The sequence below is a fragment of the Triticum dicoccoides genome, chromosome 4B (assembly GCF_002162155.2).
Source record: "Triticum dicoccoides isolate Atlit2015 ecotype Zavitan chromosome 4B, WEW_v2.0, whole genome shotgun sequence".
NCBI lineage: Eukaryota > Viridiplantae > Streptophyta > Magnoliopsida > Poales > Poaceae > Triticum > Triticum dicoccoides.
The window spans coordinates 42905001-42924050 of NC_041387.1; the positions used below are offsets into that span (position 1 = coordinate 42905001).

Sequence of the window (19050 nt, forward strand, 5' to 3'; positions counted from 1 at the left end):
GCTCCAATTTTCAAAACATTTGGACTTCTGTGCAGCTCTCAGCAAAAAAAGACAAATTGGAGGTCTGTAAAAATGTGTACTGTTCATATACTGTTCTGGTCTGATTTGTCATTTTTGCTGAGAGCTGCACAGAAGTCCAAATGTTTTGAAAATTGGAGCGTACCTCACGCATCAAATTGTCTACCACCCAATTTTTTTTGGAATTTTTTGAATTTTTTTTAATTTTTTACGATTTTTTTTTACCAGGTGCAGATGCACCCCGGCACCGAAACGCCGTTCTCGGGACTGCCGGCCTTCTTCTGTGCCGAAAGAGACGATATTTTGGGGGGTCCCGTTACACATCTGGTGCGATGTCCACTACTAGGAAAGTTTGCCACCGGACCCGATCCCACCCGTCAGAATCCAAAGCCCTTTGGCGCAAGTCATTAACCACTCCGCAAAGCGCTTCATCGTCCACAAGCCCCTTCCCCGCCACGGCGTCGTTTCCGCGTTGCTTCCCCGGCCCATCTCATCTCCTCCCTCTCTTTGATTATTCTTGCGCTCCCTACCCGAGAGGTCAGGACTCAAGACTGAGGAGAAAGAAAAGTCCAGCCCAACTCTCTCGTCTCGACATCTCTCTCTTCTTAACGCCCGTCCAGGTCTCGCCGCCATTGCGTCAGGGAGTCTCGGAACCCCGGTTCTTGGACATCCTCGCAGGTCTGGTTCGTCTGCCGGGGGCTCCTCTCCTCTCGTGGTCGATCCTGGTACGCATGGAGATTTTTCTTTGTTCACTTTTCATTTCCTGTTCTTGCTGGATTGACAACTGCTGTGGTGGATTCTTGCCCATTCATGTTCCGATGATGTATTGAACTCCTCGTGCCCGGGTTGTAATACCTGCCCTTGGTGACTGATAAATCTTGCGCTTGTCTCTCTGAAACCATCCATCAAGAATCCGTCGTTCTCTGTTTCACGTAACTGTAACTCTACGTGTATGAAACCATGAACATCAGAACATCCTGTAGGGGGGAAAGCTGCGTAGCACCAACAATAGAGACTTAAGTATTCAGAAATCTTTAGCCTTATTCTGTCTGATTCGTGCTGTCTTGGGAGATCTGGGATTTCTGCGCATCGAGATGATAAAAGTAACGTGTTGAACCTTCAGCTTCCACGAACTTTTCCCTCAGAGGTCAAAGTCGATCGAGCAATAACACTTGCCACTTAGGCACATTTCGCGGCCACGTGATTTGAAAAAATGGATGTTGCGATCCGACCTGGTGCCATGTTACAACTACCATAGGTTTACTTGGCCTTTGTGTAGCATTGCTTGACAGATGTCACCATTGTTTCCACAGGAGGCAGAGGCCGGGGGTAATCCTCCTTTTTTTTAAAAAAAAACATTTTTTCTAGAGGAGGCAGCAGATCTCTCTAGGGGTTGTACTTTTCCATTGAGCTAACTGCTTGTTTTGCGTGTTATAGTCTGGTACAGTGATTAGGACGATGTTAACAGGCTTGACATTTGGCTTGTGCGCGTACCAAATTGATACATGATAGCAAAATAAGGGAACGAGGCACCCATCGTTTTGTGCTGATAGAGACAAATTATAAAATCATTGTTCTTATTTATTTATTATGCGAAAATATTTGTGGTCTATAATCCATTCAGACCTGACAATATGGTAAGATTAATTGTTTGGTAGTCTCAAATACGAATATTGACACACAAAGTATACCATGCATTAATAGGCTAGAAATCTAAATATCCCTCTGTTTCAAATTATTTGAAGCTATACCTTTGTTCGGAGTCAAGTTTATAGAAAAATGTGCTGATATATTTCACCAAGTTCATATACAAATGTGCTCATATCCACAGCATTAAATATATATCGTGCAGAAATATATTTTATGATGAATCTAAAGAAAATAATTTGGTGTTATAGATGTTGATCAAACTCAAATTATTTGAAATGGATGGGGTATATTGTCATTACCTTTTGTCCCTTCAATTTCTGTTTTGTAGCGTTACAGGAGATTGACAGCAGATTTTAATAGGGGTTGTACCTTTTCATTGAGTGAACTGCTGGTGTTTTGCGTATCATAGTCTGGTACAGTGATTAGGCCCACGTCAATGGGGATTGACATTTGGCTGGTGTACGTACTGAACTGGTACATGATAGTAGCAAATAGGGGAAGTATGCAACCATCGCCTTGCACTGATAGAGACAATTTGAAGCTAATGCTCTTATTGATTTATGTTGAAATGGGGTCCGAATATTTGTGGTCTATAATTTAGTGAGAGTTCACAGTAATGGTAGGTACGATATATATACTTTGGAGTATGAATATTCACAGTAATTGTTTGGTAATCTTCGGACATATATACTTTGGAGTATGAATATTTACGCACTTTGTTTCAAACTATTTGAAGTTCTAGCTCTGTCTTAAGTCGAACTTCTCAATATTTGACCAAGCGTGTAGAAAAAATGCTAATATCTATAACATCAAATATTTATAGTTTGAAAATATATTTTATGATGAATGTACCAAAATTAGTTTGGTGTTGTAGATGTCGATATATTTCTTCTAGACTTGGTCAAACTTAAAGAAGTTTGAATTAGGGCAAAGCTAGAACTTGAAACAGGGGTATATTATTATCACCTTGTGAGCAACTGTAATTGCCGTTCTATAGTGTTGTGATTGAAGTTTTTACAGTGCCAAAAGAAATGTGAGATAGCATCAAGCATCTCTCATTGGATTTGCAACCAACTTTCAGAGTCTTGATATTTTTCATCTAGTGTCTAGGTTTGTGTTTCTCTCAAAAGCCACTATAAACTTATTTCGAAGTCTGGTCAAACAAGAAATTATATTTTTGATACATATGAATTCATATCAATTGTGCAGAATCATGCATGTACATTAATTGATCATCATTTCAAATTCTGTTATTCTTCAATAGATATTTTATTGTTCTTGCACGCACTATTTAAAATGTAACTGCACTCGAACATTTGAAGTGGGTTTGCACAACGGTTGGCCACTATCACCTAATTTTGTTCCAAATACCTTTTCTGTTTAAAGGTTGATCGTCATTGAGTTAAAGGGAACATGTTTCGGAAAAAGCAAGCTTCTCATTTCGATTCAGATGATGCTGAGCAGAGACAAGCAAAGGTATTTTTCAAAATTATCATATTATCGTTACCTTGTGGAACTATTAGCATGCAGATTTTATGGCTTCTAGTAAATAAATTACAATATTGACCGCCTGATAAGAAAAAGAAAAGGTAAAAAAATTCATGGTGGCTGCATTTGTCTATCTCGGGCTTCAGCCTTAGTTGCATTTATAATAAAATGAAAATGGTCAAACTGTAATATAGCCAAGTAGAAGCCCGAAAGATCATGTCATGGTAAATCAAGAAGAAAGGGGAATTATATCAGCTTATCTTCTGCATACATACTATACATTTATTGTGACCCAATCAGCTTATTCTCAGTCCTTGTGTTATGAGTTAATTTTCTGTCATTCTGTCTTCAACTTTCATGGAATATTTGTTTTTCCATGATAATGATTGGTTTTATGCACAGACAACTCCGGGTTACAAAGTTATCTGCAGTTTGTGTATGTTGTTCTGCTCAAAGGAATATAAATGGATCATTCCAGCTGTATAATGTATTTCAGATACTTCCTTGCAAAGGATGATCACATATCACCCTCTGGTAGTCTTTTGAAAAAATGTGTCTTACTTAGCATAGTCTTTTGTCAGCAATTCGGAGTTCACACAGTCTACTAGTTAAATTTTATTTTGCACAAAATCCCACACTGTAGATTTTAGGAGTCTGAAATGTCTGACCACACATTCTTTCATCTACCTGTAATATGTATGTTGTAACCGAATCACCGTAGTCCCCTTTTGAGACAGAGCCTTCATTTCCACTTCACTGGAAGCTCGTAAGGGGACTACGGACGGTGATAAAAAAAAATACTAGTTCTTGTCGCAGAGAACTTTTGTTCATCGTTATCTGTATAAAGCATACAGGCTTTACACATATTTATTATTCTAGTCTGTTAATTCAAACCTGCCCACTATTTTCTCATCAATGCTCTCATGTAAAAATCTCATGGGGACAGATCAAGGAACTAAAAGCTGCACTTGGGCCTTTTTCTGCCCGTGGAAAGAAATATTGTGATGAAGCATGCTTGGTAAGATATCTCGAGGCCCGCAACTGGAATGTTGACAAGTCTAGAAAAATGCTGGAAGAAAGTATCAAGTGGAGGGCCGCTAAGAGACCTGAGGATATTCGCTGGGTAATAGTTTTCTTTTCATTTTCCTTGCTTGCATTAATCAAGTAGCTTAACATTCCATTAACTGTCTCATTCTTCATTTCAGCCGGATGTTTCCGTTGAAGCAGAAACGGGTAAAATGTACAGGGCCACTTTCACAGATAGAGAGGGGAGAACCGTGGTTGTAATGAGGCCTGCAAAGCAGGAAAGAACTCTAGCTTAAAATTAAAAGAACATGTTCTTAGCTTCAGAAATCAGAATTGCCAGTTTCTAGCTTGCTTATCCTTGCTAGAACTTACCTGTATAATTTTTTTTTCACAATTTCAGAATACATCGTCTCACGAAGGGCAGTTGCAATATCTTGTATATACCTTGGAGAATGCAGTCCTCAGCCTGCCTGAAGGTCATGACAAAATGGTGTGGCTGATAGACTTCACAGGATGGACACTGGCCCATGCAACCCCCTTCAAGACTGCCAGAGACTGTATGAATGTCCTGCAAAACCATTACCCGGAGAGGCTTTCAATTGCGTTTCTGTTCAATCCGCCCAAAGTATTTGAGGCTTCTTTTAAGGTGTAGTCTTTGAACATTACCGCTTCATAAAACATACTGTTGCATGTCTTCCTTTTATTCAGGAAGCTCTTTGGTTTGAAAAAAAAACTATAGATCGATACGAATAAGTACCATACTAATTTTCCAACTTAAATGTTTCAAATGGTTTCAGGTTCTCAAAGTACTGGTTGACCCGAAATCAGCCCAGAAGCTGAACTTCGTGTACAAGGAGAACGAAGAGAGCATGAAGACAATGTACAGCCACATTGATCCAGAAGTCCTTCCTGTGGAGTTTGGAGGGAAGAACAATGTCGTGTACAACCATGAGGATTACTCTAAGTTGATGATAAAGGATGACATCAAAAGAGCAAGCTTTTGGGCAGCAGATGTTAGCCATGTCGTCAACGTGGACTCGGTTCCTGAGGTTAAACCGCAGTCGTCACTAATTGTTGCTAAAGCGAGTTGAGGAACATCGGCAAGCCATCTTATCTGTTATTGCAGAAGTTGGTTGAGGAGCTTCAGTGAGCCATTGTGACAGTTCTTGGTACAGCTCTGAAAGAGGAATGCATCGATATAAGTTGCGGATGTTTGGATAAATAAATGTAACTGCGGAATATCTCGCTTGTGATGTTACAAAAATAGTTATTACAACAATTCCATATTCCCTTGACCAACAATTTGACACACTAAAGAATTCAAAGCCCTTTGGCGCATTTCAGCGATGCCGGCATGGCGGCGTGTTACCAAAACGCTTCAGCTGACACTCAACCGCAACAGCGTGATTCCACAGATCCAGATCCATTCCACCGCGTCGTTTCGGTGTTGCTTCCTCGGCCCATCTCCTCCCTCTGTCCAACTCTCTCGGCGCCTCTCTTTTTAAATTTTAATAACGCCAGCCGCCGACGCCTGTGCAGGTCTTGCCGGCATTGCGTCGGTGAATCTCGCAATCCCGCGTTATTGGTCATAGTCGCAGGCCCGGTCCGTCTCCCTGGGGGCTCCTCTCCTCTCGTGGTCGGTCCTGGTACGTACGGAGATTTTTCTTGATCCACTTTTCATTTCCTGCTCTTGCTGTCTTGCTGCTGGATTGAGAACTGTTGTGGTGGATTTCTGTCCCATTCATATTCTGCTGATGTATTGAACTTCTCGTGCTCGGGTTATACATATTCCCTGCCCTTGGTGATTGACAAATCTTGCGCTTGTCTCTGTGAAACCATCCATCAAGAATTCGTAGTTCTCTGTTTCATGTCACGGTAACTCTGCTAGCTAGTACGAACATCACAGCATGGCGTTGCAGAGGGTACCACGCCCCATCGGCGGTGCCTGGATCGAGAGATGGAGCCACCCGCACGCGCTGGAGGCGGGGGAACCTTCTCCCCTCCTCTTCCTTTGCCGAGTCCACGGCCGGCGGCAGCGGCTGGGTGAAGGGGACCCTGCGTGACCACCAGGCCGACGGGACGGCGCTGGGGAGGTAGCTGCGCGCCTTCCACTGGGCAGCGGCCTCCAGGCTGGAGACGACGGCGGGGAGCGCCGTTGCGGGGAGAGCGAGGACGGACAGGAGTGGGGGCTCTGTGCCGTCATCCACCTTCCTCCCCCCCCAACCCCTGATCTTAGATCCTCCATGGAGAATTTTAGAGGAAGAAGATAGAACTGACATGCGGGCCTCACATGCTCACAGACAAAATTAATGGAGTAGCACACTAGAATTCGAACTAATACCTCCGTTTCAAATCTTTTGAATTAGCTTTGTCTTAAGTCAAAGTTCTCTGTATTTGACCAAGCCTATAGGAAAAATTGCTAACATCTATAACATCAAATACTTATAGTGTGGAAAATTATTGCATGATGAACCTAACATTAGTATGAACCCTTATTTCATCCTGTCTAGGTTTGTGTTTCTCTCAAAAGCCACTATAAACTCATTTGAAAGTCTGGTCAAACAAGAAATTATATTTTCCATACATATGCATTCATATCAATTGTGCAGAATAAAGCATGTATATTAAGAGCAACTCCAACGGCCGACACAAACGGACGGCGATTTTGTCCCTTTTTTGTCCGTTTGGGTCGGCCAAGCGGACACAGACGTCCGCTTCCGCGTTTGTGTCGGCGTATGCGCCCAACGCTGGCCCGACCCATTTTGACGGTGCCGACAAAAAAAAGCAATGCATGCATATTTAAAATAAAAACAACTTAATTAAACATTAAAGCCGGCCAGGAAGGCCGGCGATAGCCCACACGTCCACACATTAGCATTAAATAAAAGTAAAAACAACCTAAACTACGAGGCGGCGCGCTGCCCTAGGCGGCGGAGTCGTCCTCCTCCTCGGGGTCGGTGAGGTCGATGAGCGTTGGTGCAGGGCCGACCCAGGGGAACGCAGTGTTCCAGGCGGCGACGATGTCGGCCGCGGGCAGTGCCGACGCCGGGGGCTGTGCGGCCGCTTGTGCTGCCGCGGCCTAACGTGCCTCCTCCTCGGCCTCGCGCTGCTCCTCCTCGAGGTCACGCTCGAGCATCTCCTCGTACTGGCCGCGACGACGCTCCTCGGCCAGCCATCGCTTGCGCCATTGCTCGAGGTACGCCGTCTCTTGCGCCGGCGTCACCCCCATCCAGATCGGCGGGGCGCTGACCCACTCGCGCACTACTCCCGTCTAGGAGTAGCGCTCGATGGGCTCTGGCTCCGGCTCCGGTTGCGGCTCGGCTTTGACGAGGCAGCTGGGAGGGGTTGGCGGGGCCACCGGCGGCACCACGCAGTCGCCCACCGCGAAGAGGGCAATGGCCTGCGCCATGCCGCCTCGTACCGAGCCTCCTCTTCCTCCACCGCGTCCGCCCTGCGCGGCTCGTCCTTCTCGCTCTCCCGGTAGACCGCCGCAAGGGTCGCCTGGTAGGCATCCTCCGTCGCCTGGTCCTCCTCACGGACGATGAGCGGGGCGACGGCAGGCTATAGTCGACCTCGCGCACGCTGTGTCGCCTCGCATCCTCGTGCTCGAAGGCGAACCAGCTCGCCCAGTTGGACGAGTCGGAGGCGTAGGCGGGATCGCGGCGCTGCTCCAGCGTCAGCAGCGCCTGCTGGTGACGCAGCTCCTACGCGTGCGCCCTAGCCGACCGCGGCGCCGCTGACACTGGGATCCTCTTCGGATCCAGATGCCAGTCGTGCGGTAGGGTGGCGTCGGGGTACGGCAGAGGCACGCGGTGCTGCCAGTGCCACTCCGCCTGGTGCACGGGCACGTTCATGCGCTGCCTCTGGCAGCGAGGCAGCGAGTCGGCGCCGGCAGAGGTGGGAGGAACTCCGCGGGGAAAGAGACGGCGAGTGACTTGCCCTTCGCCTTGCTACTGCTGCCGGCGCCGAAGAAGAGCCCCATTTGGCACGGCTGGGGTGGCTAGGGTTGGCTAGGGTTTGCCGACGACGGGGGAGCGAGTGTGGCTAGATGGGGACGGGGGCTGGATGAGGACGGCCCCGCCGCACGGTCGGCTTAAAAAAGGACGACCTCCTTTGCTGACGTGTGGGCCCGGGGTCATAAATTAATCTGACCAGCAAGGTGGCGGGCGGTTGGACGACCGCCTGGTGGGGCCGTGGCGGACACTGAGAAGGCGTGCGTGGCGTCCGTTACGCGTCCGTGCCGACGCAATTGGGGCGCAAATTTGGGCCGCAAATGCGTCGGCGCGGACGCGAAGAGGACTCGATTTGGGTTTGGGTCAGCGCACTGGGCCTCCTATTTTGTCCGCGCCGACCCAAACGGACGGCGGCGGATGAAATGGGCGCCCCGTTGGAGTTGCTCTAATTGACCATCGTTTCAAATTCTTTTGTTCTTCAATAGATATTTGATAGTTCTTGAATACATATGCATTCATATAAATTGGTATTTTCTTGCAAGTACTATTTAAAATGTAATTGTACTCTACTCAAACATTTGAAGTGGGTTTACACAAGGGTTGGCAACTGTTACCTAATTTTGCTCCAATGCATTTTTTGTTTCAAGGTTGAGCATCATTGAGAGTTGAAGAAAACATGTTTTGGAGAAAGCAAGCTTCTCATTTTGATTTAGATGATGTTGAGCAAAGACAAGCAAAGGTATTATTGAAAAACAATATCATACTCTGGTTTCCTTGTGGAGCCGTTATCATGCAAATTTCATGACTGCTAGTTAAATAAAAAGTTTCATGGTGGCCGCAGCTTCGTCCTTATGTGCATTTGTTATCAAATGAAAATGGTCAAACTACAAACTTAATTTAACCAAATAGTAGCTCAAAAGATGTGAAATAAGGTCATTATTTCACTTTATCTCACACATACATTTGTTGGGACGCAAACTGGTTGTTCTTATCTCTTTGCTGTAATAGATCTTCACTTGTCATGTAATATATATATTTTTTAGAAAAGAAGGATGACCCCCGGGCTTTGCATCTGGGAGATGCATACGGCCACTTTATTGATTATTCTCGAGGACCTTACAAAGTATTACAACAATATGCATGAATCCACCATCTTGGCAACATCTGCCGCTACTCCTATCCATATGATGAAGGGGTGCTAGCTGGGCCACTACCCAGACCACTCACCTAAGCCTAGCATCAAAAGCCGGAAGCCCCAGCCGAGCCACATACCGGGTCTGGGGCACAATCCGGTCAGACGCACTCGTGTGTCGTCGCCGCCATCTTCTACAGGTTCGTCTTCAGATCATATAAAGGCTTATACCTTGTTTGGCCACTCAGCCATCGACGTCACCATGACGCCAGACAGCTACCTTCTCCTGCGCGAGTCCATCTCCGCGCATCGGACGCCGAGCCTCCACAGCGCCATGCCGCCAATATCCGCCGCCATCAATGTTTGAGATGAAGCACCGCTCCACCATCCCCCCAGCCATCACTTGCTCCAAAACGATGCCCCCGGGAGGGAAAGCGATAACACGCCATCATCATCCGATCCGGAAGACCCAGATCTAGGGTTTCCCCCGGAGCATCCCGAGCCTGATGACGCAGACTGCAACGACGATGCCTCGACAAGGGAACGACATCTAAGACGCCGCAATCGTTCGCCATGACCGTAGTCGACGCGATTTTCATCGGCAGTTGCTCCACCAGACGTGTGCCGCCGACGTTGCTGGTCCCTTCAACCGGAGTAAACTCCAAAACGATGCCCTAAAGAGGGACTACGACGCAAAAGCGCCACCATCGCTCGATCCCAAGGAGATCTAGGGTTTCCCCCGGAGTTGCCCGCGTTGTCAAGAACCAGACAAGGGTAGAATCCCGACGGATCTGCCCAGCTGCCGACGAGTCGCACCTGCTACCGTGCCGACGGCAGACCAGCGATCAAGGCCCACGCTTGGGCATGGATCCGGCCGCGCCGCCGCGAACCGATCCGGTCACGCCGCTGCCGTCCCTGGCGACCGCGACGCACCAGATCGCAAGGCCTTCTGCTGCGAGGGAGCAAAGTCGCCGAGGCGCCGCCACCACCCGTCGTGGCGTCGGGCCCGTCCACACTCCAGCCCGGGGGCGCCGGCCCGCGCCAGCCCCACACGAGCGAGAGGGCCCGAGTCCCCGCCGCCGCCGGCGACGGCAAGGCTTCGCTTGGCCGCGCCCTTGGGCGTCGGCGAGGGAGGAGGATGAGGAGAGGGGGAGGGCCGGCCGACGGGATCTGGGGGCCTCCCGGCCTCCCACGCGGGGGCGACTCATGGAATATATTGTTCTTCATGATAACAACTCTCGGTTTTATGCACGCACAACTCCACAGTTAGGGCATCTCCAATGCCGTCCCCCAAATCGGACTCACTATCCATCTGTAGACGCATCCGGACCCATCTGTAGACACAGATACAGGAGCCGACCATCCAACTCTGTGCATCAAACATCCACCCATGTTTTTTGTCTAAAGTCTGCAATACTCAAACTAACTATAGATGAGCATAATTCTTTGAGTACTGAACACAAGTTCAAATTTAAATATTAAAATCCAAAAGTTGAGTTTAAAAAATTGTCAAACTTGAATTCAACTTATTTTCTAGTTGTCCCCGTTAAACGCCCATGGATGCTCAATCAAATTATTCTTAAGTTGTACATGAGTTCCTCGATGCCAAATATGTTGATGCATTCTCAAACGTGATCGGGTTCTGAGCCGGAAGTTCGATGAGATCACCCATGTTCTCAAATTCCATACCTTCGATAACTCCTTCACCCTCATCATCCACAATTATGTTGAGCATGATCACACAAGTCGTTATCACCTCCCACAAGGTCTCTGGATCCCAAATTTTTACACGTCCCCGAACAACTGCAAAACGGGCTTACAACACTCCAAATGCCCTCTACACATACTTTCTACCTTCTTGTCTTTGGGCAAAGTGAGCTCTTTTCTAAGCAACATGCTCGGAGATGGTCTTCAAGAAGGTCGTCCACGGAGGATAGATACCATCAACCAGATAGTAGCCCATGTTGTAGTCATGACCATTGATGGTATAGTTGCACGCAGGAGCATCTCCTTCAGTCAACCTAGCAAACAATGGAGACCGCTGCAGCATGTTGATGTCATTGTGACCCAGGCATGCCAAAGAAAGTGTGCCAAGTCCAGAGGTCTTGTGATGCAACAACTTCAAGAAGGATGGTGGGCTTCTTGACATAGCCATGATATTGCCCGTGTACAACATATGGGCAGTTATTCCATCTCTAGTGCATTCAATCAAGAGATCCGAGTATACCTGGCCACCCTCTTGCTTCTCAGAGTGCCATGACCTTTCAGTGTTTGCGACAGTTCGTTCTTTCAAGTACTGCAGTCCAACACCTTGACCAGTGCAGTAGAAAACCTAACCATGGCAACTACACATGTGCTTTCAGATATCCGGAGGTTCTTGTCCCACGAGTCTATGGTTGTGCCATAGTCGAGCATCCTCAATGCAGCCATGCACTACAGGTAACCAGAGAATCCAATTTTTCCAATGACATCCTTCTTCAAGTTGAAGTAGTCATCATAGGCCTGGACACCATTGTAGAGGCGATCAAAAATATTTTTTCGCATCCAAAAGCGCGGACAAAAATTGTCCACAATAGAGCATCAGGGGCAAAGTAGTCGTCCATCAGCGTCAAATGCCCTCGTGACCTCTTCAGATTCAACACTCGATGTCCCTTGAACATGCTCCTCCGCACTCTCCGCATCCAGTACTTCTGATACTTCCTTGCAAGCATGGTCAAACCCTCTTATGATAATGACCATTTGCAAAATGTGGTTTACTTGGCATAGTGTTTTGTCAACAATTCAGGGTTCGCGTAGTCTACTAGTAGAGATTTTGTTTTGCACAAAATCACAGGATGTAGAATTTTAGGAGTGAAATGTCTGACCAAGCATTTTTTTCATCCAGTTATACATATACCTGTATGTTGCAACCGAATCACCATAGTCCCCTTTTGAACCAGAGCCTCCAGGAGCTTTCTTATGAGCCCTTTTGTTTCCAGTTGACTAGAAGCTCGTAAGGGGACTACAGTGATAAAAAATATAAGTTCTTGTCACAGAGAACTGTTGTGCCTGTTATTTCGTTTTAATAAAGGGCGCTTTTGTAACTTAAAATGTAGCATTAAGCGGATACATTATCAACAACAGCCGGTCTCTGCATAGCTAAGATGCATAGAGCCAAACACACAGTGTAACAAAAGAAAAGATAAAAACCGGCATATCAACAACAGAAAAGTATGTCGAAGCAGGCGGTGAACCGATCCAGAGATTATGCTATCACCCATATTGGGTAAAAACCTCCCTGGCCTCCCGCTCCAACCGCATACAGATACAAGGTTCAACTAATGTTCATTGTTATTTGTATAAAGCATACAAGGTTCACACGTACTCCCTCTGATTTTATTGACAAGGCCACTTACAAAAATACAATTTGCATCTCTACAATGCCTCTATTCCTTCCCGAGAAAAATCAATTAGATTTTTGCCTTGTATGATGATGCTTATTAATGCGAATGTTGCATGCAGCCATAGAGAAAGAGGCACCACATGCAACATATTTAATCAGCCTAAATCACGAGAGGTTTTTCACATAATTAATTGTGCTATGTATTAGTTATCTTAATTTTCTTGGTATATGAAAAATGGGATAGTGGTCTTGTGTACAAAAACGAAGGGAGTATTTATTATTCTATTCTGTTAATTCAAACATGTCTGCTATTTTCTCATCAATTCTCTAATGTAACAATCTCCTGGGGACAGATCAAGGAACTGAGAGCTGCACTTGGGCCTTTGTCCACCCGTGGAGAGAAATATTGCAGTGAAGCATGCTTGGTAAGATATCTCAAGGCCCGCAACTGGAATGTTGACAATTCTAGAAAAATGCTGGAAGAAAGTCTCAAGTGGAGGGCAGCCAGGAGGCCTGAGGATATTCGCTGGGTAATTTTGTTTATTTCTATTTTCCTTGCTTGCATTCATCAAGTAGCTAAAGTCCTCATTAATTGTTTTATTCTTCCATTTAGCCGGATGTTTCTGTTGAAGCAGAAACAGGTAAAATGTACAGGGCACCTTTTACAGACAGAGAGGGGAGAACCGTGATTGTAATGAGACCTGCAAAGCAGGTCAGAACTCAACAATGTTCCTAGCTAGGGAACTGCCAGTCTCCTAGAACTCACCTGTATTTTTTTCTGAAACAATTTCAGAATACATCATCTCACGAAGGGCAGTTGCAGTATCTTACATATACCTTGGAGAATGCAGTCCTCAACCTGCCTCAAGGTCAAGACAAAATGGTGTGGTTGATAGACTTCACAGGATGGACACTGGCCCATAGAAGTCCCTTCAAGACTTCCAGAGAGAGTATGACTACCGTGCAAAGCCATTACCCGGAGAGACTTTCAGCTGCATTTATGTTCAATCCGCCCAAAATATTTGAGGCCTCTTTTAAGGTGTGTCCTTTTTTCTTCATAAATGTAGTGTTGCATGTCTCATTTTTATCCAGGAAGCTCTTTTATATATTTTCTTACAAACAGCTATAGATCGATATAAAAAAGATATTTCCTCCGTCACAAAATAAGTGTCTCAAGCTTAGTACAACTTTGTACTAAACCTAGTACAAAGTTGAGACAATTATTTTGGGACGGAGGGAGTACCATACTTATTTACCAACTTATAAATGTTTCAAATGCTCCCAGGTTCTCAAAGTATTGATTGACCCGAAATCAGCCCAGAAACTCAACTTTGTGTACAAGGAGAACGAGGAGAGCATGAAGACAATGTACAACCACATTGATCCAGAAGTCCTTCCTGTAGAGTTTGGAGGGAAGAACAATGTTGTCTACAACCATGAGGATTACTCTAAGTTGATGACAAAGGATGACATCAAAACAGCAAGCTTTTGGGGGGCAGACAGTAACCATGCCACGAACGGGCACTCGGTTCCTGCGGTTAAATCGCAGTCATCACTAACTGTTGCTAAAGCAAGTTGAGAAACATTGGCCAGCCATCCCACCGGCTGTTGCTAAAGCAAATTGAGATGCATCAGGCAGCCATTATGAGCTTACGATGGCCTTCGGTACAGTTCTGAAAGAGAAATAAAGAAATGCAACTGCAGAATATCTCGCTTGTGAATTTATGATGTTACAAACAACGGTTATACTTGCTCATCACAAAATAAGTGATTTCATTACCACCCTTGGCCAAGATATCCACACGCTAATTAGGATCCAATGGTATTTATTTTTCGAGAGAAAGATCTAGCGGTACTCTGTATTTGGTGGTACTCCTTCCCACCAAATGGTCTGATGGGAGCATGCTTGGAGGAAGTGTGGATACAAAGATTTTAGAATAGGTTGAATATAAAGGCGGGGTGTTCCAGACGTGGAGGAACAGATCATCTGGTCAAAGACTGTAAAGCTCAATTATCATGCATTAACTGTAGCCTCAATCACTTGTCAGATACTCCCTCTGTTTCTAAATATTTGTCTTTCTAGAGATTTTAACAAGTGACTACATACAGAGCAAAATGAATGTCTCTATGCTCTAAAATATGTCTATATACATCCATATATGGTAGTTCATATTTGAAATCTCTAAAAAGACAAATACTATTTAGGAATGGAGGGAGTAGTTGTGTGATGTTGCAATAGACCACATCCCGTTGCTGTGGCGCTAATGGACTACAAATGATGTTAGTTATAAATTGAATTATTAATGGAAGGAATGAGAAGGCTAAATAACATCTACATTGGCAGAAGCATTCGGGGTGCAAAGAGAGTCAAATTTCCAATCAAAATGGTGTATACATTTCTTACCGGACGGGGAAGGTACAATGAATCCAACTTGGATAAAGACAAACAATAACGAATAAGATGGTGACACCTGTGTGGATGTGCGCACAAACTTGGCCAGACACGGCATGGAGCGGTGTAGAATGCACGTCTGCTAGCTAAGCTAGGACCGGCTCGCGGCTAACCTGCAAATGGCTAAGGACATGTGAGGTTACGTACATGCACTGATTTCAGATCGGATGTGAAGACTCATTGCACGAGAGAAGGCGTGTTGTGTCGCTTTGCATAGAAGAAGAAACGCAGTGCAAGCTATAGTAACCACAAGTCCACGAGCGGAAAGGTTTCCATCGAGCCTCTTAATTTTAGAGCCTCTTGATTATATAGTAACCATAAGATACTATTCCCTCCGTTCGGAATTACTTGTTGCGAAAATGGAGGTATCTAGACGTATTTTAGAGCAACTTCAAAGGGCCGACCCAATTCGTCCGCCTGCGTCCGTTTGGGTCGGCGCGGACAAAAGTGGCAGCCCAACGCGCCGACCCAAACCCAAATCACGTCCGCGTCGCGTCCGCACCGACGCATTTGCGGCCCAAATTTGCGCCCCAAATGCGTTGGCACGGACGCCGAACGGACGCTTCGCGCGCCTTCTCGCTATCCGCCGCGTCCCCACATGGCAGCCGTCCAACTACCTGCTGCCCACGCGGTCAGCTTAATTTATGACGACGGGCCCACACGTCAGCGACGACGCTCGTCCTTTTTTAAGCCGACCGTGCGGCGGGGCCGTCCTCATCCAAACTCGCCGTCCACATCTGCCCACCTTTGCTCCCTCGTTGCCGGCAAACCCTAGCCATCACAACCACAACGAGATGGGCCTCTTCTCCAGTGCCAGCGGCAGCAAGGCCAAGGGCAAGTCCCCGGCCACCCCTTTCCCCTCCGAGTTCCTCCCACCTCCGCCGGCGCCTCGCCGGCAGAGGCAGCGCGTCAACGTGCCAGTGCACCAGGCAGAGTGGCACTGGCAGAACCACCAGCATCTGCCGTATCCGGACGTGACGCTGCCGCACGACTAGCATCTGGATCCAGATAGGGTCCCAGTGCCGGCGGCGCAGCGGACGGCTCGTGCTCACGCGGAGGAGGTGCGGCGTCGGCGGGCGCTGCTGACGCGGGAGCAGTGCCTCGACAAGGCCTACGCAACCGACTCGCCCAACTGAGCGAGGTGGTTCGCCTTCGAGCACGAGGAGGCGAGGCGACGGGGCGTGCGCGAGGTCGACCGGAGGTCGCCGCCAATGCCGCTCGTTGTCCGCGAGGAGGACTAGGCGGCGGAGGACGCCTACCAGGCGGCCCTTGCGGCCGTCTACCGGGAGAGCGAGGAGGACAAGCTGCGCAGAGCAGAGGCGGCGGAGGCGGAAGAGGAGGCCCGGTACTAGGCGGCAATGGCGCAGGCCCTTGCCCTCTCTGCGGCGGGCGACAGCGTGGTGCCACCGGTGGCCCCGCCGTCCCCCATCAAGCCGGAGCCGCAGCCGGAGCCCGAGCCCGAGCCCATCGCGCGCTTCTCCTGGAATGGAGTGGTGCGCGAGTGGGTGTCCGCGCCACCGGTTTGGCTAGGGGCGACGCCGACGCAGGAGCAGGCGTACCTCGAGATGTGGTGCCAGCGCCGGCTGGCAGAGGAGCGCCGTCGCGGTGAGTACGAGGAGATGCTCGAGCGCGACCTCGAGGAGGAGCAGCGCGAAGCCGAGGAGGAGGCGCGCCATGCCGCGACTGCACAGGCGGCCGCACACCCCCCACCCCCCACCCCCGCCCCGGCACTGCCTGCACCGACACAACCCGACATGACGGCGCTCTGGAACACAGTGTTCGCCTGGGCCGGGCCGGCGCCGATGCTCATCGACCTCACGGACCCCGAGGACGACGACGACGACGCCTAGGGCAGCGCGCCGCCTCGTAGTTTAGGCTATTTTTCTAATGCAAATGTGGACGCGTGGACTCTCCCGGCCTTCGTGGCCGACTTTAATGTTTAATTAATGTTGTTTCTCTTTTTTTAATATGCATGCGTTCATTTTTTTTGGCGCTGTCAAAATGGGTCTTAGGCCAGCGTTGGGCGCACGCGCCTACCCAAATGCGAAAGCGGGCATCCGTGTCCGCCTGGCCGACCCAAACGGACAAAAAGCGGATGAAATCGCCGTCCGTTTGGGTCGGCCCCTTGGAGTTGCTCTTAGTTCTAAATACATCCATTTTCAAAACGAGTAATTCCGAACTGAGGGAGTACCTCCAAAATGAATTGAACCAAGATACATCGGTTGCTATGCGTCATGTACTCATGTGGGTTGCATGGCCACCACTTCACGTATCTCAACACAACCAGCGCAATGCTATGTAGCTCCTCAAAAGACCTCGACCTCAAGTCAAGTGTACGTATCAATTCATAATAACATCGTACTACGAATTACATGATGAACTTCGTATACATATCTTACGGCCTTAAGGGTAGGCATAATTATATAATATCACTTGATTTACCGAAAAATAAATATGCATCACTCGTTTACTGGTGAAGCCAGTCAATGGCATCTTGGAAGCACTTTTGGAACCTCTGCATGCCAGCGGCTGGCACAGAGATGCCCACCTCGATGCCACCGCCGCTGCTCCGTCCCTCTGCCACCGCCATCCGCCCGTTCTCGCCACGGACACGATCTCCACCTTGGCCGGCTGCCCGAACCCAAAGTCCACCTCGTACACGCGGAACCTCCGCGACCCGGCCACCGTCCACATACCGGCGACGCCAGCCTCCCTGACCCGATGCATCCACAACGCAATCGTCTCAGGTGACCCGATGCCCCGCACCGCTTCGTCGATCGCCGCAGCTACCGCCGTGCACGCGATGAAGAGGCTGCCGGCGCCGGCTGCCGTGAGCTGGTCCATGGGTGCGGCATGCCAGGCGATGCCGACGCAGTTGCCGAGGTACTCGTCCGGGACAGGAGGCTTCATTTGTGAGCGGTGGTCGACGAGGAAGAGCAGGTACGTCGGGTCGGCGCCCCTGCTTCCTACATCGTCTTTGGCTCGCTGGTGGCATGACCACATGAAGCCGAAGGTGGCAACCAGCGAGGAGCATCGCGGCGGCGCCGCGCCTCGCCGCACCGCCTCGCTGGCTACCATGTCCTTGACGCGTTGGATGTCTTCTTCAGATAGCGTGAACGTGGCAAGGAATCGGTGCTCCCACGTCTTGACGCGATCCAACTCGCCGGCGGTCGGCATGGCTTTCACGAAGACCCCCGGTACTCCGGTAAATGCCCGAAACCTCCCGAAACACTTCCGGTGTCCAAACATAGTCATTCAATATATCGATCTTTATGTCTTGATCATTTCGAGACTCCTCGTCATGTCCGTAAGCATATCCGGGACTCCGAACTACCTTCGGTACATTAAAACACAAAAACTCATAATACCGATCGTCACCAAAATTTAAGCGTGCGGACCCTACGGGTTCGAGAACTATGTAGACATGACCGAGACACGTCTCCAGTCAATAACCAATAGCGGAACCTGGATGCTCATATTGGTTTCCACATATTCTACGAAGATCTTTATCGGTCAAACCGCATAACAACATACGTTGTTCCCTTTGTCATTGATATGTTACTTGCCCGAGATTCGATCGTCGGTATCTCAATACCTAGTTCAATCTCGTTACCGGCAAGTCTCTTTACTCGTTACGTAATGCATCATCCCGCAACTAACTCATTAGCTACATTGCTTGCAAGGCTTATAGTGATGTGCATTACCGAGAGGTGCCCAGAGGTACCTCTTGGACAATCGGAGTGACAAATCATAATACCTTCGGAGACACCTGTAGAGCACCTTTATAATCATCCAGTTACGTTGTGACGTTTGGTAGCACACAAAGTGTTCCTCCGATAAGCGGGATTTACATAATCTCAGTCATAGGAACATGTATAAGTCATAAAGAAAACAATAGCAATATACTAAACGATCAAGTGCTAAGCTAACAGAATGGGTCAAGTCAATC

General features: G+C 48.1%; 2 protein-coding genes and 1 pseudogene across 3 annotated transcripts; 2 read left to right on the plus strand and 1 right to left on the minus strand.

The window, feature by feature from the left end:
- Nucleotides 1–437: 437 nt before the first annotated feature.
- LOC119294887 (phosphatidylinositol transfer protein PDR17-like) lies at nucleotides 438–5489 on the plus strand. The gene is made up of 6 exons (XM_037573162.1): nucleotides 438–743; nucleotides 3055–3144; nucleotides 4103–4279; nucleotides 4362–4460; nucleotides 4583–4828; nucleotides 4980–5489. The coding sequence occupies exons 2-6, from the start codon at nucleotides 3082–3084 to the stop codon at nucleotides 5271–5273; spliced, it is 879 nt and encodes a 292-aa protein (XP_037429059.1). The 5' UTR covers nucleotides 438–743; nucleotides 3055–3081; the 3' UTR covers nucleotides 5274–5489.
- Nucleotides 5490–5626: 137 nt separating this feature from the next.
- Nucleotides 5627–14744, plus strand: LOC119294888 (phosphatidylinositol transfer protein PDR17-like). Of its 2 annotated transcripts, none has more exons than XM_037573163.1 (6): nucleotides 5627–5828; nucleotides 8783–8874; nucleotides 13003–13179; nucleotides 13263–13361; nucleotides 13443–13688; nucleotides 13935–14744. In XM_037573163.1, exons 2-6 carry the CDS (start codon nucleotides 8812–8814, stop codon nucleotides 14226–14228), a joined length of 879 nt encoding a protein of 292 aa, XP_037429060.1. In that variant the 5' UTR covers nucleotides 5627–5828; nucleotides 8783–8811; the 3' UTR covers nucleotides 14229–14744. The 2 variants fall into 2 exon arrangements, with proteins under 2 accessions (XP_037429060.1, XP_037429061.1); XM_037573164.1 differs by having other exon boundaries at nucleotides 13003–13074.
- Nucleotides 14745–17568: 2824 nt separating this feature from the next.
- LOC119292483 lies at nucleotides 17569–18278 on the minus strand (annotated as a pseudogene).
- Between the last annotated feature and the right edge of the window lie 772 nt (nucleotides 18279–19050).

Excerpts from the sequence above, each read along its gene's own strand:
- LOC119294887 (XM_037573162.1), top strand. The coding sequence starts at position 3,082 with ATGTTTCGGAAAAAGCAAGCTTCTCATTTCGATTCAGATGATGCTGAG. Across the intron at positions 4,280-4,361 it reads GACCTGAGGATATTCGCTGG|CCGGATGTTTCCGTTGAAGC; the intron begins GTAATAGTTTTC and ends TCTTCATTTCAG. Across the intron at positions 4,829-4,979 it reads TATTTGAGGCTTCTTTTAAG|GTTCTCAAAGTACTGGTTGA; the intron begins GTGTAGTCTTTG and ends AAATGGTTTCAG.
- LOC119294888 (XM_037573163.1), top strand. The coding sequence starts at position 8,812 with ATGTTTTGGAGAAAGCAAGCTTCTCATTTTGATTTAGATGATGTTGAG. Across the intron at positions 13,180-13,262 it reads GGCCTGAGGATATTCGCTGG|CCGGATGTTTCTGTTGAAGC; the intron begins GTAATTTTGTTT and ends TCTTCCATTTAG. Across the intron at positions 13,362-13,442 it reads TAATGAGACCTGCAAAGCAG|AATACATCATCTCACGAAGG; the intron begins GTCAGAACTCAA and ends AAACAATTTCAG.